This window comes from Macaca mulatta, chromosome 6 (genome assembly GCF_049350105.2).
Source record: "Macaca mulatta isolate MMU2019108-1 chromosome 6, T2T-MMU8v2.0, whole genome shotgun sequence".
In the NCBI taxonomy this organism is placed as follows: Eukaryota; Metazoa; Chordata; class Mammalia; order Primates; family Cercopithecidae; genus Macaca; species Macaca mulatta.
This window is the reverse complement of record NC_133411.1, coordinates 10,179,566-10,205,985: the sequence shown is the minus strand read 5'-3', so window position 1 is coordinate 10,205,985 and position 26,420 is coordinate 10,179,566. Positions and strand designations below refer to the sequence as shown.

Genomic DNA, 26,420 nt, shown 5'->3' with positions numbered 1-26,420 from the left:
ACGGCCACCAGCTGCTCTCTTGTCACAGATCACCATGACTTCTCCTGGGAGCCAGTGAACAGCCTGGATGCCTGGAGGCCCAGCAGGTGCAGCAGGAGCCACTTGCTTTACAAGCCTGCTTCCTCATCCTATTGTTCTCACTGACATTAACTCTCTCTTCTCCTCACACCACTGCTCACTGTAGTTCAGTGATTACACAAGCTCCTTGTTTCTTGAAGCGAATAAAAAGAGTCTGCTTTCATACAGTGTTTGATGTGAATAAACATATAACTTGAACAAATACCACCCAGCTGAAAAAATGAGTAACAAAATAATAGTCATTCTTTTTAATTTTGTAAACTCTTGCTGTATTTAGAAGAGAAGGTATATGATGAAATACCAAGAGAAGGATAACTGAGGACTTAAAGATGTACATTTTATAAATGATGATCTTGTGAACTCCACCTAGGGTGGTGAGATAAAGCACAAAATTTAAATGCAGGTTGCAGCTATCTTTCAGAAGTTTTTTCTAGTATAAGTATATCCCATGAATCTTTTTCAGGATAAGTATATCCCACATAACTTTTTAAATGACTAAGACCCATGCAATTTTTTGGTTTTTATTTGTTTGTTTGTTGAGACAGGGTCTCCCTCTGTTGCCCAGGCTGGAGTACAGTGGTGTAATCATGGTTCAATCTCAGGGTTCAATCAATCCTCCTATCTCAGCCTCCTGAGTAACTGGAACTATAGGTGTGCATCACCATACCCAGCTAATTTTTTATTTTTTGTAGAGATGGATTTTCTCCAAGTTGCCCAGGCTAGTCTTGAACTCCTAGGCTCAAGTGATCTGCCTGCCTTGGTCTCCCAAAGTGCTGGGATTACAGGTGTTAGACAGTGCACCCAGCCCAATTATTTAAGTATATAGATGTGTCCCATCTAATATTTGGGAAATACTTATCATAAAATGTTATTTATTTTTTTGAAAGTCACATTTAACTGAGTTTCCTGTATTTTATTTGCTCAATCTGGCAACACTATCTCTAATTTGTCACTTATTCTCTTATTTCAAAACGGGCTGTGAACTGTATTTCTTATGATATCAAAGAAAAAGTAGAAAATGAATGATGGTGTTTCTCTGTGCATCTTCAGTCTCTTTTCTGAACTTACACATTTTATTCCTCCCATTTTCGGATACATATACAACCAGAGCTAATATTTGTTTTAAATGTTCATAATATTAACTAAGGAAAATTTGAATACACATTTATAAAAGATAGTCTATATTTCCTTCAAAAGTAGATCATGGACTTGTCTTTTTTTCCATTTAAACAACAGTTTTATTTTAATGTGAGGTTTGAAATTTAACATATGAAAACTTGGAATTTAAAAGTACTTTTGATAAGTGTTAAACACTTGAAGTTTGAGAAATTAAGCTGATTTTTACTACTCCCTTTAAAAAAAGTTCAACATTGGGTTACTTAAATATATGGCTAGATTTATGTAAAATATACAATTAATGTTAATATATTATTTTGTATCTGACTTCAATACATTTTGTTTATTATACTTTAAGTTCTGGGATACATGTGCAGAGCGTGCAGGTTTGTTACATAGGTATACACGTGCCATGGTGGTTTGCTGCACCCATCAACCCATCATCTATATTAGGTATTTCTCCTAATGCTATCCCTCCCCTAGCTACCCACCCCTCAACAGGCCCTGGTGTGTGATGTTCCCCTCCATGTGTCCATGTGTTCTCATTGTTCAATTTCCACTTATGAGTGAGAGCATGCGGTGTTTGGTTTTCTGTTCCTTTGTTAGTTTGCTGAGAATAATGGTTTCCAGATTAACCATGTCCCTGCAAAGGACATGAAGTCATCCTTTTTTTTTTTTTTTTTTTTTTTTTTGAGATGGAGTCTCACTCTGTCAGCAAGGCTGGAGTGCAGTGGCACGATCTCAGCTCACTGCAAGCTCTACCTCCCGGGTTCACGCCATTCGCCTGCCTCAGCCTCCCGAGTAGCTGGGACTATAAGCGCCCACCACCGTGCCCGGCTAATTTTTTGTATTTTCAGTAGAGACAGGGTTTCACCGTGGTCTCAATCTCCTGATCTTGTGATCCACCTGCCTTGGCCTCCCAAAGTGCTGGGATTATGGGCATGAGCCACCACGCCCAGCTGAACTCATCCTTTTTTATGACTGCATAGTATTTCATGGTGTATATGTGCCACATTTTCTCTATCCTGTCTATCACTGATGGATATTTGGGTTGGTGTCAAGTCTTTGGTATTGTGAATAGTGCCACTATAAACATACGTGTGCACAGAGTTTAATCCTCCTGTGTCTTAATGGCTTTGAGTTCTCATTATGGTCTCACATTTTGGTATTGGTATCTTGAAAACACAAAATGGGACTCATTTTCCTCTGACCACATAAAATTAGGTTGGATTTGTGTATAGTTTTTCTTTATTGATTCACCACAGAATACTAGTTTATCACAGAAAGACACTTCTAATTCAATTTCTCTGAAGAGTATCCTGCCATCCTTTCAGAAACAGATTTTTAAAGTAAACAACAGAGTTGCTTAACAACACCGAGAGTTGTTGGCACTCTTGTCTTCTGAGCACACTTACCCGGAACTTCACTGCCTACTTTTAGAGTTATTTGTTAAAGCTGGTGTCACATTGCCTACATTTGAGAAGATTATTGAATATTTTTTAGTATTGTGAGTGGGAAGACATTTTCATAAAAACACACATGAATTTTGACCATAGCTAATTATATGACTTGACAAGTGAAAGTGTTCACTGTACCCATCACCCACAATATGTCCTCAAAGCCTGTTGGCTGTGATTCCTGCCACAGCAACTCTCCACTCACCCCACAGCCCACCTGCTGCTGCTGCTGCCTTTCTTGGCTCCTTGGGAAACACCTTTTGTTAGGCGGTGTGCTCTAAACTTCATAGAAACATTTGGCAGTCACTCAGTGCGGTGTTCAGTTCTAGGGCATGAATTCTACGGAGCAGACAGGAGTTTCTCTGGCCTGTGATCCAGGAGCAATTGACTTGGCCCCTTTCACCAGCATTAATTCACCTTTGAAAGGTTAACAGCTGAAAGAATAGGTTTAGAAAATGTCTGAATTATGTTTCCCTTCCTCCAGATGGAGGTCCTTCAGGGCAGGCTCTACCCATTGTGTCTGAGGGCAGTTTGTTGTAGAATTCCCAAGGGAAGTGAGAAAGTTGTATTTTCTTTGTAAGAAGTTTCTTCAAAAAGTAAATGAACTACCTATATAGAATCTATTATTTACGGTGTAAAGGCTTCACCACATTCACAAATGGAGTTCTTGATTTCAGCCTTATTTCATAGTAACTGCAGAAAAGAAGCTTGAGATACAAGAGGCTGTCTGATTTTTGGCTGCTGAAGTGTAAAAAGAGCTCAACGGAATGTGAGAGGGTAGTTCTAGACATAAGGCAGACAGCCGCTACAGAGTGAAAGTCAGCATGGACTGTGGTTCCTCTGAAACTTGTAACGGAATCACACTTCACCTGTTTCCTTGGCAGGGCTTTCTGGGGATTTCCTGCGTGCTGGCAGATACTCTGCCCACACGGTCAACGGGGCTTGGTCAGCCTGGACGTCGTGGTCACAGTGCAGCCGTGACTGCAGCAGGGGCATTCGGAACCGGAAGCGTGTTTGCAACAACCCCGAACCCAAGTATGGGGGAATGCCTTGCCTCGGCCCATCTCTAGAATATCAGGAATGCAACATTTTGCCCTGCCCAGGTAAGTGGATTGTGTAATCAACAAAACATCTGAAAACTCAAGGGTCTTGGTGAATCTTCTTATTTACCAGGCCTCACACAGCATCCTGGCTTTATGTTTGAGATCTGTGTTCTTAATAAATGTCTTGGCTACACGTGGTTGCTCATGCTGGTAATCCGAGCACTTTGTGAGGCCAAAGAGGGGGAATCACTTGAGCCTAACAGCTCAAGCCTGGGCAATACAGCCAGACCCCATCCCTATGAAAAATACAAAAATTAGCCAAGTATGACAGTGCACGCCTGTAGTCCCAGTTATTCTGGAGGCTGAGTTGGGAGGATTTCTGGAGTCCAGGAGATCAAGACTGCAGTGAGCCATGATCAGGCCACTGCACTCCACCCTGGGTAACAGAGCGAGACCCTGTCTCAAAAGTAAATCAACAAACAAACAAATAAAAAAATGTCTTGTGTGATGTCATCACCTGCTGGATTAGCCCAGAGTGGGAAAAGGAAAGAAAAAGAAACCTCTTCTCTCCAGCAGACCTGAAACCAAATCCTAAATCATTCCAAGCAATATTAAGGCCCTTCTCTCAGCCCTCCTTTCAGACAGGCATGCGGCTTTAGTTGTCTGTATCGAAAGATCTGATAGGCCGGGTCACAGTGGGCCGTCCCTGGGCCCTGGGCACATTTGTCTGCAGGGGTTCCCCACTCCCTAATGCATTGGGGAAAGACAAATACCATCTAGGCTAGATTGTGTTCATGTTTTTTTCCTCTGATTGTAAAAGGAATTAAAACTTTCCCATGAGCTACTCAAAGGATATGGACTCTAGTTGTTGTGTCTGATGGAAAAGCCGGCCTTTCTAATGTGGTCTGAAATATCCAGGGTCTTTGGAGCGACCATCAGCTCCTTCTGGAGGCTGATCCCTTCCCAGGCCACTGATGGACCCAGCCCTCCCCCATATGGCCTCCATGTACCATCACATGGTCATCCAGGGTCACGGGTATCAAAGGTGTAACCCCTGGACCCTGGGCCTGCCAAGTCAGTTCTTGGTCCCCATGTCTTCTGTCACAAAGGTTCTACCTCATTAATTAAGTCCTCCAAAGATGCAAACTGTTCTCTCCTGTGGGCCTAGCGGAGCTGTTTGTCTTGGTCTTCTTCCTGAGGCCTGGCTTTTCCTTCCACTGAATTCCCAAGCAAGCACAGAGTCATGAAAATGAGCCGAAAGAGCCCCCACCCAGGGCTTTTGCTCTGACAATGCCCAAAACGCTCCTCCGTCTTTCCCTATAATATTCAAGCCCCTGTTTCTGCCTTCCTCCTGCCACAGCTCAGGGTCCCTAGCACCTGAAACACTTCCACCAGAGCTTCCCACTTCCTGCTGTCCTGTACAGAACCCACGGAAAGTCTTTGGCCCACACATTATGGCCATCCCGAGGGCCGATCTGTGACTGGGGAGGCTGCCTTGACTTTTGTGTGAAGCTCCATGAGGACAGGGACTCCTGGCATGGTCTCACTCATGGCAGTGACCTCAGCTCCCAGTAGGGGCCTGGCATATACTAGAAATACCCATCAGGGATTGTTTGTTAATAATGAGGAGACAAAGAGTTGATTAACTGATCTTTCTTCATTCATGTCATTTCTCGGGAAACATTTTTGAGTAACCGACTGTGCACTGTTTACAGGGTATACACAGATGCAGTGCTATGATCCAGGTCAGAAAGAAACTTAAGAGTTTAGGGAGGATGCATCCTGGGAGCAGTGTCAACCCAGTATGGTGGCTGGCTACTGAGTTTATGACAACCAGGTGCAGTGGCTGTATCCACCAAGGAGCCAGCCCCTTGGTGGATTTCGCCAAGGAGAAATCATGGCAGCTACAGCAAACAGGCTGCCCTTAAGTTGGGTCTTGAGGGACAGAAAGGAGCTGGTGAAATTGACAACCAGAGATGGGAAATTGGGAGGAAGGCTCATTCTGAAGCTGGATACAACATTTTTAAAGGCATAGAATATTAACATATTTCTAGTAGATAAAACTTTCTGAGTTCTTACATCAAAAAACTTGCTTGTAGCAGATATTCAATGACCATTCATTGGATTGGGTACGTGGATGGATGAATGGATAGATGAATAAACATGTATATAAAACTGAAAATATATAGTTTCCAGATTTGTAGCTGAGGCTCCCGATAATGTTTCTGCTCTTATCAGCTGCCTGGCTCCTCCTAGGGTGTCTCTGCTTGAATTTCTCCAGCCTCAGGAGACTCGTCCTCTGCCCACCCAGCTTTCCCAGCCAAGCTGATGCTGAGAGGCTGGGAAAGGTCACTGAACTGCTCTTTCCCATAGCCCCAGTGGAAGGAGTCCTTCTCTGGGGGCTGAGAGGAATCCTGTGGGCGAGCTCGCTAGACTCAGGTCCATGCTATAAACTGGAACAGGGGCAGACGTCATGGGAATGTCAGGGTCCCTCCACCCACCCTTGTCTCCCTGGGCTCCAGACCCTATCCTTGTTGCCATGGATAGGATGTGCAGATTCCTCCAGACACTTGGATGCTGTCCTAGTGCACAAGTACAAAGGGTCACCACTCATCTCAGAGACACTCTATTAACATGATCTGTTGGTTGCTCTCGTTTTAGTTATTTAGTGGTCAAGCCAATACCATGTATACATAACTTTAATATGTTGAAATAACTCTGTCCTCATTTTCTTTTAAAAAGCCAAGATTCTGCAGAGTGTTGTGGAGTCATTCAGAGTGGCCCATGTCACTTTGCACTAGGCAGTGGGTGAGTCAGGGCTGAGTGGTGCTTCCCCTGCCTGGGAAATTCCTAAACGTATGACAAGGCATAACCCAGCAGGGAGGATTGGAAGTGCTAGGGGTGTGAATGCTGAGCTGCACAGTCACCAGGAAGCCAGTTAGAGGCCAATTCCTGTCTCATTTAGGATACTCTCCACTGCGAATTTACTCCTTTTTAACCCTGTTGGGTTCATAGTGGATAATTACAAATGGACAGTGTATTTTATTTAAAAATATATTTTCTCATTAAAATTAAATATGAAAATAAATCAGCCAGGCACGGTGGCTCACACCTGTAATCCCAGCACTTTAGGAGGTTGAGTTGAGTAGATCACTTGTGGTCAGGAGTTTGAGACCAGCCTGGCCAACATGGTAAAACCTTATTCCTACTAAAAAGAAAAAATTAGCCTGGCATGGTGGCATGTACCTGTAATCCCAGCTACTTAGGAGACTGAGGCAGAAGAATTGCTTGAACCCAGGAGGTGGAGTTTGCAGTGAGCTGAGATCATGCCACTGCACTGCAGCCTGGGTGACAGAGTGAGATTCTGTCTCAAAATAGAAATAAAATAAACCAGAGAATGTAAAAATACATTTTAAATTAATCAATGAAAAAATGTTACCTCTAAGACTAATGTGCATAATAAACTATAATAAGGTTTCTAAGTCAAGCCCACGCTGAAATGATCATTTTATTCACCTTCACCTGTATAATTTACCCCAGCATTGAGAAATAGCTAATTATTTCTCCTTTACTCCTTTTCCTCAGTGCATATTCGATTTAGCCTTAAAGACTCCAGACCTTGACCTACAAAGGTACAGACAGCAGATGTTTTTTTGTTGCTAAGTAATGTTCAGCTAAGAGGAAAGTAACCTCAGAGTTTGGCTTAGACCCCATAAAACCTAATGAAGTAAACACAAACTCTTTTCATCAGACTTAACTAAGATGGTTCTGTTTTGTATTTTGCAAAAATAATTCTATGGGGGAGGAAACACTAAATCTAATGGAGAGACAGACTCTTTGAATCAAAAGAATAATTCTGGCAGTTGTGTGTCCTGTAGACAAATCTCTTAGGCATCTCTGGTGTGCTCAGAACCCTCTCTTCCTTTTCATTCTTGGAGTCCTTGAGTCCATACTTTGAAGTGGAGCCAGGCAGGGGGCAGTGGGTGGAGGAAATTTCTTCTTAGAGATCCTTAGGAGCAGAGAGCATAGCCATCCTGCAGTGCAAACCTATGTAGTCCAGACCTCAGTATGCTGGAGAATCAATACCACATTTGCCCATGTCCTGAGAGACTGTGAGTGAAGGGCTTCACATCTCTGATCACACACAGGAAGCCTGTTGTGCAAACCTTAGTTATTTAGTTTTTACTTTTCTATTTAGATATCTGGCAGTTGTATATTGGTTACTGCCGTTGTTTTTCATCTTACTGTAGTGGGTGGAATATTTAGCTAGAATCTCTACAACAAGAATGTTATCTTCTTCTAGCAAGTCAGTTCGTGTATAAATTTCATTTTATCAAAAATAATTTCCTATAATTAATTGCTTTGATTCCTTGAAAGCACCATGGATCTGAGAGCCTGAGTTTGTTTGTCTGATCTCCCCATGAACCAGTGTTTCTTGAGCTAAATTAGGTGTTGATTCAAGCCATGAGGAGATTCCTATGTGATTTTTAGCAACATGGGAGGAATTATGGGAAGCCATAACCTGTACTTGTGTGTCAGGTTCTGTGCCCAGCCTGCCAGTGTTCCAGCCCCAGCTTCCCACTCACTTGCCTAGGACCTAACCTCTCTGTGCCTCAAGTCATTCATTTCTGGAACAACCCCCAGGGCAGTTGTGAGGATGGAGATGGAATAATTGAATGAGTTTATTATTTTAATTATTATTATTACTAATGTTATTTTTTTTAGTCCGGTAGAGTTCACATAGCAGGGGAAAAAAAATCTATTTTAGTGGCTCAGCCTCGCTCAGGCCCCTGACACGCTGTGCCTTGCACAGTGGCTTACATTTGTTTTGTTTTCTTGGCTCTGCAACTTTCTACTTCCCCACCAGGTTGTACAGGCTCTCTCACGGTGAAGACTATTTCATTAAGATTTGTATTCTGTAATATCTATTTTAGAAATGCTTTCTAATATGAACTGTTAGTACAATAATCAGTGTCCTACATCATGGCTCCATGATGTAGGTTGAAACCTGTAACCTCAGGACAGGATCGAGAGGACAGAAAGCAAGCACCGCATTAGGATTGGTCTGGGGACGTAGGGCAATTGCAGACTAAGCAACTCCCGGACAGAGTGAGGACGCGGTTCCAGGCCTCCTTTGAGTTCCCTCTGTACTACAAACATCCATTTCCCCAGTTATTTGACTGTTGAAATTGGTGGAGGTAGAGTGTGATCTTGCAATTTGAACTCCCAAGTGGGAATATTTCAGCAACTGGATCTGTTCCAAATGCTCTCTTAAACGATTATTCAAACAACAACTCCATTCTCTCTGTTTAACAATCCTGTGCCAGGAGAATTTACCATGATACCAGATGGACAGTCGGTGTGTGTGTGGGAAGAGGATTTATTAGACTAGATCACATACACATTGGCATACATGTTAGTAGAAATGTGGACAGGAATAAATACTGTTTGAAATATCACAGGGTATATTATGTACATCAGCTTCCTGGTGTGAGATCATTAGATGTTGCATGATTATGGAACCATTGAAATGAGCCCATTTAGTCTCTGTTTTTGTTTTTGTTTTTGCTGTGGTAAGAACACTCAACATAAAATCTACCTACACTCTTAACAGGTTTTTGAATGCACAATATGGTATTGTTAAGTATAGGTATACAACGACGTATAGTAGATCTCTAGCTCTGACTCATTTTGAATAACCGGAAGTTTATGCCAGCTATACAGCAGTTCTCCATTTCCCTCTTCCCCTAGTCCCTGGCAACCACCATTTTACTCACTGCTTCTATGAGTTTGACTATTTTAGATACCTGATCTAAGTGGAATGACATATTATTTGTCTTTCTGTGTCTGACTTGTTTCACATAGTATAATGTCCTCCCCTAGGTTCATCCATGGTGTTGCATCTGGCAGGATCTCATTTTTTAAGGTTGAATAATATTTCATTGTATGCACCTCCCACATTTGCTTTATCTATTCATCTCTTGATGGACATTTAGGTTGTTTTGAAATCTTGCTTATTGTGAGAAATGCTGCAGTGAACATGGGAATGCAGATGTCTCTCAGAGATCCTAATTTCAGTTTTTTGGTTATATACCCAGAAGTGGGATTGCTAGATCTTACAGTAATTCTCTCTTTATCGATTTTTTATTTTATTTTGTGATGGTGTCTCATTCTGTCACCCAGGCTGGAGTACACTGGCGCCATCTCAGCTCACTGCAACCTCTGCCTCACAGGTTCCTGCGATTCTGCTACCTCAGCCTCCTGAGGAGTGAGGATGACAGACGTGCACCACCATGCCCAGCTAATTTTTGTATTTTTAGTAGAGACAGGGCTTCACCATGTTGGCCAGGCTGGTCTCGAACTCCTGGCCTCAGATGATCCACCTGTCTTGGCCTCCCAAAATGTTGGGATTACAGGCGTGAGTCATCACACCCGGCCTCTGTTTTTAATTTTTTGAGGACCCTCCACATTGTTTTCCAAGGCATCTGCACCATTGTACGTTCCCTCCAACAGTGTATAAGGGCTGCAGTTTCTCCACATCCTTGCCATCACTGATCTTTTGTTTTTTGGATAATAGCCATTCTGGCAGGTATGAGGTGATGGTCATTGTGGTTTTGATTTGCATTTCCCTGTTGATTCATGATGCTGAGCATCTTTTCATATACTTGTCAGCCACTCATCTGCAGGTTCATCATGCCATACAGAGATCTTCAGAACACATGGTTAGTTGTACATCAGGTCCTGACACAATCTAGGGCACACATTAGACCCTTCTGAGCCCTGAGCTGCCTTGTACGCATTTAGACAGCCAAGATCTAAGACACTTGCCATTACTCTAAGTCACAAGGACTTATTTTTGCCTTGGCACATGGGTATGCAAGGGTACTCCCTGGAGGCCAAGCTCCAATTTAGGTTGCAAACAGGGAAAAACTGTCAGCAAGTGCTTCCTTCAGTGAGGACAGATATGGGAGAGAGTTTTTTAAAATTCAAAAGTTCTAAGAAAACACATGCCTGCCTTTTTTATTGCTGATATTACAGCCAGTATCAAATACTTGATCAGTTCCTGTAACTGTCTGAGATACTGAATACCTTTTAGGGAAAATACTGTTGAATTCTGCAAGTTTGTGTAAACTGTTGAATCACACAATTTCCAGTTAGATTGCAAACTTATTTCTAAATTGGGTTTAAATATTTTTGTTTTCTTTTTACTTTCTGCAAATTAGAATATTGTCATAAAGATGATATTTTTGCTCTGGTTTCTCAAAAATGCTTTCTTTTTACTTTTGCCAATATCTAAAAAGAAACGTTACACCATAATGATGTAATATATCACGACAGCCGTACTAAAATACAATCTAAGTTATTCTAGCTAAAACAATCTTATGCCCTGAATGATTTTGGCACCCTCTGTCACAGTTGCTCCTGTTTCTTTGTGTAGGCTACAAAGAACTTTAAAATATGACACTCTTTACATATAGCAATAGTGAGTCCCTCCTCAGCTTTTTAATTGAGTTGGCCGTGTTTATGATTGGTGCTTAACTCGTGATTAGGATCTAACACCTTGTTTGACAAAATCCTGTAGCTTTGTCCCGGGACTCAGCAATAATAGGGAAGGTATGGCTAGCAAGAGAGAGGTACAGTCAGGAGTTAGCTAAAGAGAAAATCATATTTGACATTGTCACAAGCCCAAGCCAACGTGAGGTCTTGGTTTGAGCAAGATCAGCTAATAAAGGACTGGGTCTTAAAGTCTCCCAGATTCAGGTGGGCCACCTGACCGCAGCATTTGGCAGGCCAGTCTATAGGTACCAAGAGCCCAGTCTAAAGAATTCAAGAGACTAACTTGAGCAAGCAGAGACATGTGCTGGATTATGAGCTGTCATGGAAATGGTTAGTCAAGGAACCAGTTCGGCCTAATGTTCACATTGTAAAACTGCACCCTGAATAGCTAACCCGACATATGGCTGCAGATTTTCAGGTTCCTCTCTGTAGTGATTTAAACATAGTGTCAAGTCTGTGTGGATGTACTTAATTTGGTCACTTTGTGCCTGAATTTACCGAGCATTCTTCAGTTGCCTTCCTCATGGGACCCATTAGCTTTTCTCTATCCCACTGTCAAGGAGTAAACCATACTCCAATTAGTAAAGGAGCTTGTGACTTGAGCTACTTACCTTGGCTTTAGGTCTTGTCTGGCTAGTTAGATGGCAAAGGTGAGAACTGGCTGGGGCTTTACATCATAACCGTACAAGGTGGTTCACGGTTGTTCTCAGGGGCTGGAATTAGTATGACACCCCTTGCGCTCTGCTGTCATGCTTGTACTTAGATACGACAGATTTAGAAATATTTTCTGAAGGAATGAATAAAGGGAACTGAAAAAGTGTAGGGAGGAATCTGTAAAGCCAGATCTGTCACCAAGAGGAAGACTCCAAATGCAGCCCTGCGAGGGGTCAGAAGCCTCGTTGCTACGTGCGCCGATGCACGGAAGCCTTCCTGGAGTGCAGATTGCATTTTGTTTCCCTTACTAAACAGAATCCGCTTGGCTTCCATTTAGTAACTCCTTTCACTTGGTTGGGATTGGATTACGGAAGGGCTGTGACGTTGTGTTCCTTCACAGTGGATGGCGTGTGGTCTTGCTGGTCCCCCTGGACGAAATGTTCAGCAACATGCGGCGGTGGACACTATATGAGGACCCGCTCTTGCTCCAATCCAGCCCCGGCCTATGGAGGGGACATCTGCCTGGGGCTGCACACAGAAGAGGCGCTCTGCAACACGCAGCCCTGCCCAGGTAAGCGGCACCTCCCCTATTGCACAGCTTTAGGACAAATTGGCCTCTTTCCTTAATGGATAAATGGTGAAGTTGATAATACCCCATCCCAGTAAGTACTGAAAGGGGGGTGGACAAGTTAACAACATGCTATTACCCTTGAAGTGACTTTAAAACATAGCATCTATAATAAGGCAGTTCTCACTGCGCCACAGATTCAGAACTTGTGTTCGAAGCCTGTAGCCCAGCAATGGGAGAGGGCGAAAGGCTTCAAACACGAGTTCTGAATCTGTGGCTTGGTACAACACCCAATCTCCCTAATTAGGAAACATCAGCATTCCAATTTATTCTTGACTTTGCTAATAACACGAGTGACCCACAGGCAACACCTTGCTGTGTGGAGGGAGAGAGAAAGTCCAAGGAAATGTGGGAAAGAACGAGCATTTGTACCGCCCCGCTCCGAGTCTGGAGGTCTGAGTCGGGAAATCGCCTGCAGCTTTTTTGTCTCAAAACCAGCCTGGGTGCAGCCACGTGCCTTCCAAAGATCTCCAGACCTGTGTTCCAGGAATGACTTCTAAAATGTGACAGGAGGACACTAAGCACTCTTGGGGGATGCTTCATCTATGGGCAATGGGCTGTAATTTAGAGGCAGTTCAATTAAAGGAAAGAAAAAGCAAGACATCAAATCAGTAAGAGGAGGAGCACAGCAAACCACAGAAACTGGTGATAGCAAAGCATTCTTAAAGCCAGTAGCCTAATAACGGGAGTCTGAGGTTTTGTTGTTGAAAATCAGGGTGGGGAGCAGGGAGCACCGCTATGAAGTGCAACTCACAGGAGCCAGACATGGGCCCGTGGGTGTGGGAGCTCCTGGCTCCAAGCTCCCTGTGGCTGATGTAGGTGCCCAGGGACTCCACCACCACCACCACCACACCAGAAATAGCTTGGTTTACTGACATGAAGGAACCACCTGGAATGAAAATGAGCTATTCTTTTCTTGGTCTAACTTTGACATTGAAACACACACTTTTGTTTTTAGCTTGCTCCTGCACATCTTTCTAGAAGGTTCTATGTATATTGAAAAGGGCCTTGAAGCCAGATTCTCACTGTCATTCCAAAAACTGACACTTTCTGCATTTCTAAGGAAATATTGTACCCTTTACCTCGAGCAACACACGAGTTTGATTTTCAAATTTTCCCTGCCACTGCAAAGTGGACGCTTCTATTTAAAAAGGGGGGAAAAGCAAACTGCATGGAAAAATACCTTATTATCCGGGCTAAAATTTCGTAAACAATATTGAGAGTTTACTTTTTTAACCCTCTTACTTATATAGCAGTGTTACTCCTTCCTTTTCACACGTTTGTATGGCTGGGTGAATTTCACAAATCCTGGTAAATGTTCCACTTCGGGGTGAAGTTTCCTGTCAATGCCCATCTTTTGGCCTTGACCCGAGACTTATGCATTGACCTTATCTCTTCAGAGACAGCAGACACGAGATAAGATGAATTCTACCTTAAAGGTAGCCTGATTTTGGCATGTTGACTCTGAGGAATTGTTTTTATGACGGAAGAGAAAGTAATTGTGTAGCCTCAGACTCCCTTTGAGCAACCTGGGACCTTCATGAGCACACAATTACTTCTCTTGCCTGAGCACAGAGGAAGTGGAGAATTTTCAGGAAAGCATTTGACGCTCTTTGAGGGGAGCATTACCCATAGGGAAATGGCACCTGCATTGATGACTTAGGTGCCTCTGCTGCTGATGGTACACACACAGCTGGGTCTCATGGATTCACTTATTGAGTGTATAAATACAATTACTTTACAACGTTAAAATAATGTGGGTCTTAGGAAATTTATTTTAAGCACATGATATCTGATCAGATATATACCAGCGCAGGCATTTTTATTCATCCTCATGTGTACTGTATGTACTGGACCTGTTAGATGATACAACTACATCTTACTGATGCACAGAACCATTTAAAACATGCTATGGAATCCAGAAATCACATATGTAACTTGCCAGTGAGTCCAGGATGATTGAGCTTATTGGCCATTCCGCCCCAACTCCCCTCTTCTGATCTCTGCAGAGAGCTGGTCAGAGTGGTCAGACTGGTCTGAGTGTGAAGCTTCTGGTGTCCAAGTCCGTGCCCGCCAGTGCATCCTCCTGTTCCCCGTGGGCAGCCAGTGCTCCGGGAACACCACGGAGAGCCGGCCGTGTGTGTTTGACTCTAATTTCATCCCAGGTAAGAGCAGAGGTATCTATCAGTAAGAACAAAACCACTTCCAACATGGAGAGAGAAAATGATTCATCGGTCAGAGTTGTATTTGGCTTATTTGGTGATATAGAAATGATTCTATCGAGCCCTGTGGTTTAAGATGTTTAAAATATAGGTCTATAGATAACTGCAGATTTAAACATGAATTCAATTCATGAGTTTAAGATTTCTTAGGCAAAGTGTCTTTTGCAGTTTATTGACTATAATACAATCAGAAGACTTTGCTCAAAAAATGAAAATATTTGGTTATTATTAAGTCTGATTTGGTTATTTGCTTATTTTAACATTAGGTTAAATGTTTAGGCAGTGCTCGCTGTGTATGCACTGGTGCATGGAGAAAAAGTGCCATTCTCTTTATGCAATCTTTAATATACTTGGGAAGGTAGAAATGCATCATTATTCTCCAGTTGGAGAAGAGGTTGGCCCTCATTCTACCAGCTTTTCATGGTAAAGTCATAGTTGTTGGTGATAGCTGGTCACCTGTTGTACGCTCACTGTAACAAGGTGTTATACGAATGCATAAATCATTGCGCATATGTCCACTGTGTGCCTTAGGACTGTTACGTGGACCAGCCTCTTACAAATAAATAGTAGAGTTGAATTCTATAAGCCAGTTTTATTTGTGTTCTTTCGTCTGTGTAGAAGATACTATTTTAGAGAAAATTAGTACACCATACCTCAATCATGTATGACACAGAACTATAAGAGTGGTTGTTACTGTTTTCCTTTTTAACCATAGTCATATTTTTAATTCTTGTTGTCTAATAAAAAATCAGTACAGGAAAGGATGGTGTTTCTAGACTCCTGAGTGATGTTTTATCCTCGGGAGTTAAAACACGTCGGAGATGTGGCCTCTCTCTGCATCCTGCTGTGGGTTTCACGTGTGGCATGCAAAGAGATCAGGGACGTCCTGAAGAGGGACTTAACTTGTTCTGGAGACGTCCTTGAGCTCTGGTGAATGGGCCGTCCCTCTGCTGAGAAGGTGACAACACTGGCTTTGATGGAACAAGTCTCAGAAGCAAGAATACCACACGAGTACTCTGTGTGTTGGGCAGAGCAGGGGGTTCCCCCGTGGCAGGACACCTTGTAATGGAAAATGAGCACATTCCCTGCTTTCAACCCGAGAGACCATAGCATTATCTTTCTGTGATAAATGAATCTTATCTCTTCCCCAGTCAAGGTGATTTGGCCAAATCCATATCATGTTGGTTAAAACAAGCAAACGAACAAGTAGAATTTTTCTGGTAATTAATCAGGCTTTTGAAACTTGGTGTCACATGAAATTCAGAATCATTAGACAAACATACATGAAGCATGAACATGAACTGTCTTCCCAACACCTTTTACACATTGTGATTTGACTTTTATTTTTCCAGAAGTATCTGTGGCAAGATCCAGTAGCGTAGAAGAGAAAAGGTGTGGAGGTACGTTATTCCTTTTAAGTAATTGTAATGGGTATACTGATATATTCTAATCATTTCCCTTCCTGCATGTTTTCTATAATGTTTCTGCCTCTTGGCCAAGAATGAAAAACTGGAGAAAGTCATGGATCCCAGGCATTCTACCATGGCATAAATGCTAATAGTCAATATTTGATGTGCAGATTGGTGGTTCTCAAAGTGGGGTGCCTAGACCCACGTCAAGAGCATGGCCTGGGAACTCGATGGAAATGCAGATCCTCAGGACCCACCTTGATCCACAGAATCAGGACCTCCCTGGGAAGGTCCCAGCAGTCGGTGGTTCAATTCACCCTGCAGGTGATTCTGATGGATGCTAAGCTTTATGAACCAGTGGTCTCGGTATTCACTATAGCTAGTTTCATGAGTAAAGTAGAATTCAAACAATTTGTTTATATTTATACAACAAATCCATGGCAGCTAGCCTCCAATCTGCAACCCACTGAAATGACTAAATTGTAATGAGGTATGAGGTTATACCCATAGTGCTAGAGGAATTTTTCAAACCCGCTGCCACCCTGAATGTCAAAGACAACATTATCTGATTCAAGTCCATGACAAATTTGGACTTTACAGTCTGTGCCTTACATATACCCATAAAGTACTTGTTGGTGTTGTGAACATACCTGGACAGAGAGGTTGGCTGTCCAGCAACCAAGGAACAGCCCATGTCCGCCTTTCGGAATCCAAGCCAGTGTCTACATTGAGACCTTCACTTCCACATGTGTGACTGATGATGATAGACTCCCATTTGCTCTCCTAATCCATTCCACAGGGTGTCCCAGAGAGCCCAGCCCAACAGGCATTGCCTCTGACATGTTCACATGGAACCTGAAGCTTCATAGGCATGTTTCAGGAATGTATCATTCCTAACTACCATTGTCAATTACCTTGATTAGGAGCTTACTGGCTGGGCACAGTGGCTCATGCCTGTAATCCCAGCACTTTGGGAGGCCGAGGCAGACAGATCACCTGAGGTCAGGAGTTCGAGACCAGCCTTGCCAACATGGTGAAACAGCATCTCTAACAAAAAATATAAAAATTTTTTGTTAGACATGGTGGCACACACCTGTAGTCCCAGCTACTGGAGAGGCTGAGGCAGGAGAATCTTTGAACTTGGGAGGCGGAGGTTGCAGTGAGCTGAGATCGTGCCACTGCATTCCAGCCTGGGTGACAGAATGAGACCCTGTATCAAAAATAAATAAATAAATAAATAATAAAAGAGCTCACTATCTGTGACATTCTGTCTGCTCAGTCAGCAGTCTGTTAGTTCATTCATTCATTCATTCATTCATTCATTCAGTAAACCTTGCTGAACACCTGCTCTGTGTCAGTTTTGTAAAGACCATTGAGCTTATGATGGGCACCCAGGCAGTCTCAGGCCCTCTGACAAGGAATCATATCATCAGAGGCCCCAGTGCCTCAGAAGGGCAATGTTAGGTGTCTGAGCTCAGTCAGTGGAGTGAGTTCACTAACTGGCCGTTGCTAACATGGGATCCAACAACAAAATGAATATGCAACCGGTTCACGTAAAAATGATCATGCCAATTAGTACCCTCTAATGTTTTTAGATCAATAATTGTGTGCTCTACACTGTTTTACATGTTATAGACAAGAATATGGTGCAAAGCCCATTTGGTCCTCACAAGGAGCATTCATGTAGGCACCAGGGTCCACAGTTCTTCATGTAACACCTCTGGAGATAGAGAAGGGTTTCGGAACTCAGCAGTTTCTAGATGGTAGAAGGGTATGTAGGGCCTTTACTCTAATTACATAACACCTGCACAGGACCTGGGGTTGTTCTACAACCAATCTCCTTAACAATGCTGCTGTGAGATGTTGAAAAAGTGCAGATGCTAAGGGTCTTCCTAGAAGTTCTGCTCAGGTCTGCAGAAAATGGGTCAGGTCAGTGACATTTTAATACCAGATGACTGATGAAACATTACTTTTCAGAGATTTTGCACTTGGGAATTATAGAAAAGGAACAGTACTTATGTATTTAATCTGCATTTTATAAATGGAGACCATGAGGCTCAGAGGGGTGATGTCACTGGCCCAAGTGCACACATGGAATTTAGCCAGTGGGATCCAGTGTGAGTTTTGAACCCAAAGCACCATAGGAAAAGAGCCCTGACAATAAGTACTCATAGGCAATGAGTACTCAGGAAGCTCGAGCCACAGTAGCCCTGGTTAAGTAACACTCTTGGACAACACCCAGGGTCCATGACTCTGCTGTCATCAAGGACAGTGTAGGTCAAGAGTGGAGCAGAGTTTATAAGCGTTCCCATTCTCAGGGAGGCCATAGAGAGCCTGAGGCTCAAACAGCTGATGCCTCAGCAGAGCTGGCTAGATATTTGTGCCTGCTGCTAGACATGTGCAGTTCACTTTCCTCCCACTGAGCCTGAGTTACCCTGTGAAAGACCTTCAAGGGCCTTGAGAACCCAGGAGAACCTTGTGCAAAGCCCATCCCCACCCTAAAATACTACTTCTGTGTGTCTGAACCAGCTGTGCCTAATGGCTGCACAAGCCTTGAGATGCTATTGGTTAAATCACAGGAAGTGGAACTTCTCTGAGATATTCAGAATGGTTTTGTTTTGTTTTGTTTTGTTTTTTTTAGATCTTTAGGCTGCTGGCACTGGCACTGGCACAATGGCATAGGCAGTTTAGATGAATCTTATTGTAGGGCTAATCGTTGAAAACAGTTACCTAGCAAGGATGTTTTTGACAACATAGGCATCTTTATTTCGTTTTCATTTTGTTGGAAAATCAATCAAACTTTGTACAGGAAATTAGCCAATTGAACCAACAAGGTAGTTGGTCTGTATTCCATCTTTACTGATCAAAATCAACAGCAGAAAATCATATTCAAAGGAAAGAACTATAGTAAGCACATTCAGAGGAGGTTTAATGGGCACTACTTTCCCCATGCAGAAAAATGTGCTTCCACTGAAATTTTTCATCTTAGAGAGCTATTTTTAGTTGCATGAGACACAAAGACTATATAATCATCATAAAGATGTCAGCTGGCCCCAGCCCTTCCCAGGCACCTGCTGGAATGATTCATTTGACTAGTGACACAGTATCTGCATATGGAGACCATTATGCATCTTCCCTGTGTTATAATGAAACATGAGTTATCAGTGCAGCAGGAAGTATTTCCTTCGGTACAAGGCATTGACCCTGGAGAGCGCTAGCAGCCGAAATACAGAGAAGTAAGAACTTGTGTGAAATCAGCTCTTGCTTATCTAAGTACAGCGTCAGTGTTACAGTTAAAGTCCCAGTGGCTGCTGGTGGAATGCCTCCTGTATGCTTTATCCGGCTGTCACAGTTTGGTGGTTCTACAGCCCTAGAGGCTTCATCACAGAGTCAAGAAAGGCCAAAGATTCTGAAACCATTGACCAACTAAGCTGCGAGTGAAAAACTGAGGTGGTTGTCAGGGAGTGGGTGATGCTTGTGGAATGTTCTAGTGCTGTCGTCCGGGATGATCCAGCCCTTAGTGCTGACTACATTGGGTGCCTGTGCTAGGAACCGCATTGTCCACTGGGACTTCAGTGATCAGGACTGTCTTGTGAGTTCTGCCTGACGGCGAGTCAGAGGGAAGGCAGCCTCCCTTCATAGTGTCCATGTACCCAAGGGGGCAGATCCAGCTCCAAAGTCCTGGAACACATCTGGAGCAGCCAAGGAGCACAGCTTAGAGGGAAAAGTTCAGGGTTTAGGGACAAAGAGAGATATCCAACCTCTGCCACGTATCACAGGTGAGGCTTTGATGGCATCTCCTGACTGTAGGTTCAGCTTCCCTGGGGCCTCTCAGCCACTGGAGGGTTACATGAGGTTCAGGAAGTACTCAAACAGAGCCCCGTAGGCCTAGGTCTGGTGGGCACTCAGTGAACAGTGTCCCTCCTTTTGACACCGTGTTAGAGCCCCATGGGTCAGCATTGGCAGGGTGGAGTCCCTTCCGGGTGGTGAGGATCATGAGCACACGGAAGGTGGCTCAGAAAATCCCTGGGGAGGAGACTGGGGTGGTTAAGATGCACACAGACTCTGGGTTCAGGGGCAAACCCGCAGGCTCTTCTCATTATCTCTCGAGCCTGGAAAACCTTGGTCTGTAGCCAGGCAGACTTGCCAGCATTGCAGTGATGCTCAGCACATAGCTCCAATTGTCCCTCTGGGTGCAGGGTTGACAGGTCAGGGAAGGTATTGGTGACACCGCCCCTCACCCTGGTGGTGTGTGGAGACACCCTGGGGGAAAGCTGGTGTCCTCAGGATGTGCTCTGAGCAGGTGGCACATGAGGCCAGCACCCCATGGGCAGCAGCCACTTGGTTCCGACAACACAGAGGAAGATAAGGCCCTGTTCTGCTTCACCCAGTTCTCCCGAAACCCAGCGCTGTGGCACTGCCCAGATGCTGCCTTCCTTTCTGGAAAGGCTTGAAACTTTAATAGTAGTATTTCACCAACACACACAAGGAATATCTGTTGTCTTTGTTGTTTTCTCAGACATAACACAGGTCTTGGTATGGTGCCTTGATGTCACTGAGCCAATCCTATTTTAGAGATATAAGTCCATGCTGGCAAATTTTCTGAATGCTTTGTATTCATAACTCCAGGAAAATAATGAAACAGAAGAGATGCCATTAAATAGGAAAACATTGGAGAAAAGAAGGTCATTTCATGACTATTTAAAAGATCATATTTTATTGATTGAACACAAATCCCTTATTTCTCTTTAGTCAACCATTTTCTTGACAAGACCTTCAAAATACAACATAAGTGAGAAAAAGTGGCACACAGGAGAGTATTCACACCACACACACAGCACACGTGTGTGCCGAGTGTCTCTGGAAGGGCACAGGAGAAAGTGCTTATAATAGTTACCTGTAGAAAAGGATTTATTTTTCCTGTAGACCCTTTTGCACTTTCTAATGTGTACATATTCATACTCAAAAAATATCATGGAAACTGTGTGAGTTTGTGTGAATAGAAAACATTTTAAATAGGATGAAATGGAGAGAGGGCTAAAAGCAGTCTGGGTTGCAGATGAGCAGTAGGTTGGGAGAGTAGCTGCTTCTCCCTTGTTTTCAGGACACAGCCCTGCTGCACACAGGGGGGCCCAACCCATTGAGGAGCACGAATAACCTTTTCTGCAGAAACCCTGCACACCACGGATTAGGCTGAACTTGAAGCAGAAGAACACTGTTGTGCAAACCTTTAAATAAAAAAAAATGCTTCTGGCAGTGTATTAAAGTTTAAGGTCACTCCAAAGGACTATCATCCGTAAGAGAATGAATTTAAAATACCCTGTGCTCCACCTGGCACGGTGGCTCCTGCCTGTAATCCCAACACTTTGAGAGGCCGAGACTGGCGGATCACCTGAGGTTGGAGTTTGAGACTACCCTGACCAACATGGAGAAACCCAGTCTCTATTAAAAATACAAAATTAGCCGGGTGTGGTGGCACATGTCTGTAATCCCAGCTACTCGGGGGGCTGAGGCAAGAGAATCACTTGAACCCAGGAGGTGGAGGTTGTGGTGAGCTGAAATCACGCCATTGCACTCCAGCCTGGGCAACAAGGGTGAAACTCCATCTGAAAAAAAAAAAAAAAAAAAAAAAAAAGAATCCTGTGCTCGCTCTGGAGAAGTTTCTTGATGGTCACGACGTTTCCAACAAAATACTTAAGAATGATGGTTTCTTTAATTTGGGAATGGGGACGAGGCTTTTCATTTTGACTTTCTCTTTTCATCCTAGCATTGGGAGTAGCTAGGCAGGATGTTCTTTTCAAGTGTGGCATCACTTTGCTCCTGTCTCCCTAGAGTTCAACATGTTCCACATGATCGCCGTGGGGCTGAGCAGCTCCATCCTCGGCTGCCTCCTCACCCTGCTCGTCTACACCTACTGCCAGCGGTACCAGCAGCAATCCCACGATGCGACTGTCATCCACCCCGTCTCACCCGCCCCCCTTAATACCAGCATAACCAACCACATCAACAAACTGGACAAGTACGACTCAGTGGAGGCCATCAAGGTAAGGAGTCGGCAGCGACAGTGGTGTGCACTGAAGGTGTGCACAGAAGGCGGGTGGACCCTGCCTTTATTATTATAAAAACGATCTTTAAATAATGTTCAAGCAGAGTAAAGGCTTTTCAACTCTGCATAATGTAAAATTGCTGTACCTGGCGTTGGGTGATGTGTGTTCTTAATTTCCCCCACGAGTAATTAATCCAGGATGTGACCCGGGAGTTTAGAGTAAATGGTTAGTTCCCTTCACATTCTGAGAAGGAAGTGGGGTGGGTATCAGCTTAGAACCTCACAGGCCTGGCTCATGGGTGGACATCAAGTATACCTGGGTAAACCTGTGCTAGTTCTTCTCATTCACTCAGCCACCATTTTCTCCTCTATAAACTGGAGATAATGAGAATTAAATGGGGTCATTTATCTAAAATGCTTTGAACAGTGCCTAGGAAAATAAATGTGGTTTTTACTTGAGGCACTTCGCATTATGGTTCAGAGTACAAGTTACTTACTTCTTTGAACCTTAGTTTCTTTATCTTTAAAATGGATATGAGAGTACATGCTCCTGTATTGCTGTTGTGAGGTTTCAATGTCCTAAAGAACATGAGGCTTTGTTCTAACTGTGTGTACAGAGAGGTGAGGGTGTAGCTGGAAAGATGTCAAAGGCTTCTGTCCATTGCACCCAACCTCCCTTATTACCCACATGAACGAAGGGAAATCTCCTGAGCTAAGTGTAAGTAAATTTTGATATTCCTGCTAGGTGCCTGGTTTCCCATGACACTCGGAGGGAGTATTTTGATGCCTTTTCTCTCCTGTGGTGGTTTCCTTTGAAATCGAATTTTCTCCCTCTGTGAGAATAAGGACTATCTTTAGCCCTTGCGACTTCAGGTGGCTGGGAGACCTTATGTCCCAGGAGCCACAATGTCCATACTTGTCTCCTCTCAGCCACATGGCCTCTATTTTCCACCACCTGGATGGAGACACGCCAATTAACTTTTCCCCTTGGACCCTGCTTAAACCAAGATCCACAAGCCATGAGCATCTCCCCGCTTACTCAGATGGTAGATCTGGGGAATGGACACCAGGAATTAATAACAGGCCCTTCCTAGCCTCTCAGAAATGAGCCCCTAGAGTAGGGAGGAAGCTAGAAGAGGAGCACGAGCTTCTTCCATGAACAAGAGCTTTCAAAACAAACATTTGGATCTTAAGGAAAGGGTTCCTCTGAGCGTGATTCCAACACATCATCTTGTCTCTGGTCACTGTTACTACGGGCATCAGAAGGCAATTTACCCAGTCCTGTGTTCCCACTGAAGATTCAACAGCCATTTTTAAGATAATCAGAAATGTTTCTGCCATGAAGGTAAAGGACCTTGAAGGCACAGACAGCTGCCCAGTCTTTAATGAATCCTGCCAGAACATTTTTCTGATACTTTGCCCAGACTAATCCTGGACAGATGGCCTCTGGGCACCCTCCTTCATCTTCATTTTATTCCTCTCCATATAGATCTTCTATCTGGCTCAGTTGAGGCTCTTTGAAACTGCAGGTGACTTTAATGACTATGCACAGAAAATGGCTACAGTGATCACCTTCTAACAAGTTCAGGATGAAAAGCAATTAAGGCATTTGAAACCTGATGCCCTTACTTAAATAAGTTCCATCAAGGTCTCTGATAAATGTACGCACCCACGGTCATCTGAAAGCTACTTACATATCTATTCAGTTATATGAATATGAATTCAGTTACATATATTCAGTTACATTCAAACTGTCTGTGAATTTGAAATCATTAGAGTTTTAGGTTTTCTAGAGATTTAGAATTGGGTTTTCTAACCCCCTGCTTCTCTTCGTAACTTCATAGCTAAAGTTGGAAACTTCACCAGAAGATATCACAAACTGCCAACCTTATTCTGGTAATTAGGCAAGTCCTCCATGAGGCAAATCATCTGGGGAAGCAAATAAATAAGAAAACATATTTTAAAATAATGGAGCCTTAGCAGAGAGCTCAAATTCAACATAATAGTCATCCTCGTTTACTTAGCATTCTTAAACCTGTTTTTTTTTTTTTAATATATTTTCCAGGCATTTAACAAAAACAACTTGATCCTAGAGGAAAGAAACAAATACTTCAACCCACATCTCACTGGGAAGACCTATTCTAATGCCTACTTTACAGATCTCAATAATTATGATGAGTACTAACAGTTCTTATGTTTTTGGCTTCTTGTAAATCCCCAGTTCCTCAAGGCCTGTGCCCCATGACTGCCCATGTTTCTGAGGCTTCAGAGTTGAAGTTTGGATACATTTCAAGTGCATTTCAAGCCACCAGAGTGTCCCATTGCTGCCAAAAATACACAGTTTTAAAAGCAACAAAAATTGAAATAGGACATCGTGAAAATCTTGACCGTTGTTAAATGAGTCAGGGTGTGAAGTTTTTAATTGTGTTCATCCTATTTTTCTGTAAGTCCCTTGGTTTGTTTTTTGAGCTTTATTTTATAAATGTGCCACCCACATTGGAAGGAGTCTTTAGAAATATGAATGTCTTCTTGCTTTGGGGTGTAAATCTTCATGATGTTTTAATTCAAGAAAATAGGCACTTTTTCTGAAAGACCTGCTCCCTCCACAAGAAGTGCTTAGGTCCATAATATTTCAAAACATGAAGAAAAAGAATGTGGCCAAACAATTATTCACCATGGATCGCCCAACTTCCCAAATCTGGATAAAGCTATGGGATTCTTGGAAGCAGCTTGTGTGTTTTCATCTTGCCTGGGAAGCGCAGGAATTCTACCTGGCCCACATCTGCAGAGGTTACAGTTGACTGTGAGGCATCTCACCTTGCTTCTGATGCAGTTTCTGTGCCATTGCTGGTGGAGGGAGCGGAGCAGAGGCGCAGGCGCAAGGAAGCATGGATGTGTTCTGCAGGTTGCTGCAAAACTCCCCTTATTCTGACTTTTGGATTTCATGGCATTCTAGGAAGTTCCTTGCCATGCTGTTGACCTGGAAGCCCACCCGTCTGGTCCATAGTAATGTCCTGAAGAGCCAGTCTGTAAAATAACCAACCACTTACTTAGCGTTTGGATAGACTCCACACCTCCTCTCTCCCTGCAAAGAAAAGTCTTGAACATTTATGATGTCAATTAGTGAAAGTATTGAAAATACTAAATTATAACTAAAAACAACTTTTTTATGTTATAGAGAATATTGAAAGAACTGATATTAATGATAATGTTTTATTTTTCATCTCTCTGATATAACCAATGTGTGGGCAATCAGCCCCTACCAAGAGCATTAATGCCATGTAAAGCTGGCTTTCTGGAGTCCACCAAGTCCATACGAAGTGGTACCCCCAGTTTCTGCTGTTACTTGCTGCCTCCAGGCCAGGGGAGCAGGAGATGCTCAGCTCTGGTGCCTTTTCTTTTATTTCAGTGCTGCCTTCCCACCCACCCAGTCCATCCACCCTCGCCTCTCCCTGCATGGAGGCAACAGCATTTCAAGATGCACCTTGGAATGTCAGGATAGCTGGAAGTAAGGGTTTTTGGGATCCCTGTGGTCTCATCATTGATCATCGATAAGCATTTAAGAGTGTGATAACACCATTCACAGAGGTCCCCGGAAAAAAATATATACGTTTCTCACAAACAACTGATACATAACATATGGCAGTTAGTTGAATAAATATTGAAAATAATAACACGACTGAAAAAGTTCATCTGATGCCTCTGAGCATGTGATAAAGTCCTGGGTAGACATGGAAATGTGTTCTTACTGACAAATGAACCTTCAGATCTATGAAAAAATATATAGTAGGGGTACTAAGGAACACAGAATTTTATTAGCATATGTGCTTTTACCCTTACCCTAGTTTCCAATTTAAAGAAACAATTTCAGAAAGTGTTAGAAGAATTCTATGTTTAATAATGAATATTGTTGAGTTCAAAATATAAATATACCCAAATTTACAGAAATGACACGGTATTGAAATGGCAGGTGGGCTCTGTAAGTTCTTTTGGATTGCAAGTAAATGACATTCAGGGTCTTTGCAGTGGGGACTTCATGTTGCCTCTCACGCATTCCTCATATGTCAGAGTCTTCTGTCTATATACACATGATCAAAGCCCATACTCAGTAGGGGAAATCTAGCCAGCTTGTTCTCTAATTGTTCCTAGGTTGGATTTTCATCAGGTATTTCAACTCATCTCATCACTTTCTTGTAAGAAAAAAAAAATC

General features: G+C 43.1%; 1 protein-coding gene across 4 annotated transcripts in view; it reads left to right on the top strand.

Annotated features, from left to right (window-relative positions):
- SEMA5A (semaphorin 5A) overlaps window positions 1-26,158 on the top strand; it is a 504,279-nt gene extending 478,121 nt beyond the window's left edge. For 3 of the 4 annotated variants that reach the window (XM_078003818.1, XM_078003819.1, XM_078003817.1), the window contains 6 exons: window positions 3,536-3,754; window positions 12,306-12,476; window positions 14,543-14,698; window positions 16,108-16,155; window positions 21,997-22,208; window positions 24,276-26,158. In XM_078003818.1, coding sequence (XP_077859944.1) covers window positions 3,536-3,754; window positions 12,306-12,476; window positions 14,543-14,698; window positions 16,108-16,155; window positions 21,997-22,208; window positions 24,276-24,395 — 926 coding nt within the window. In that variant the 3' untranslated portion in view covers window positions 24,396-26,158. 4 annotated transcript variants of the gene reach the window in all.
- The last annotated feature ends 262 nt before the right edge of the window (window positions 26,159-26,420 follow it).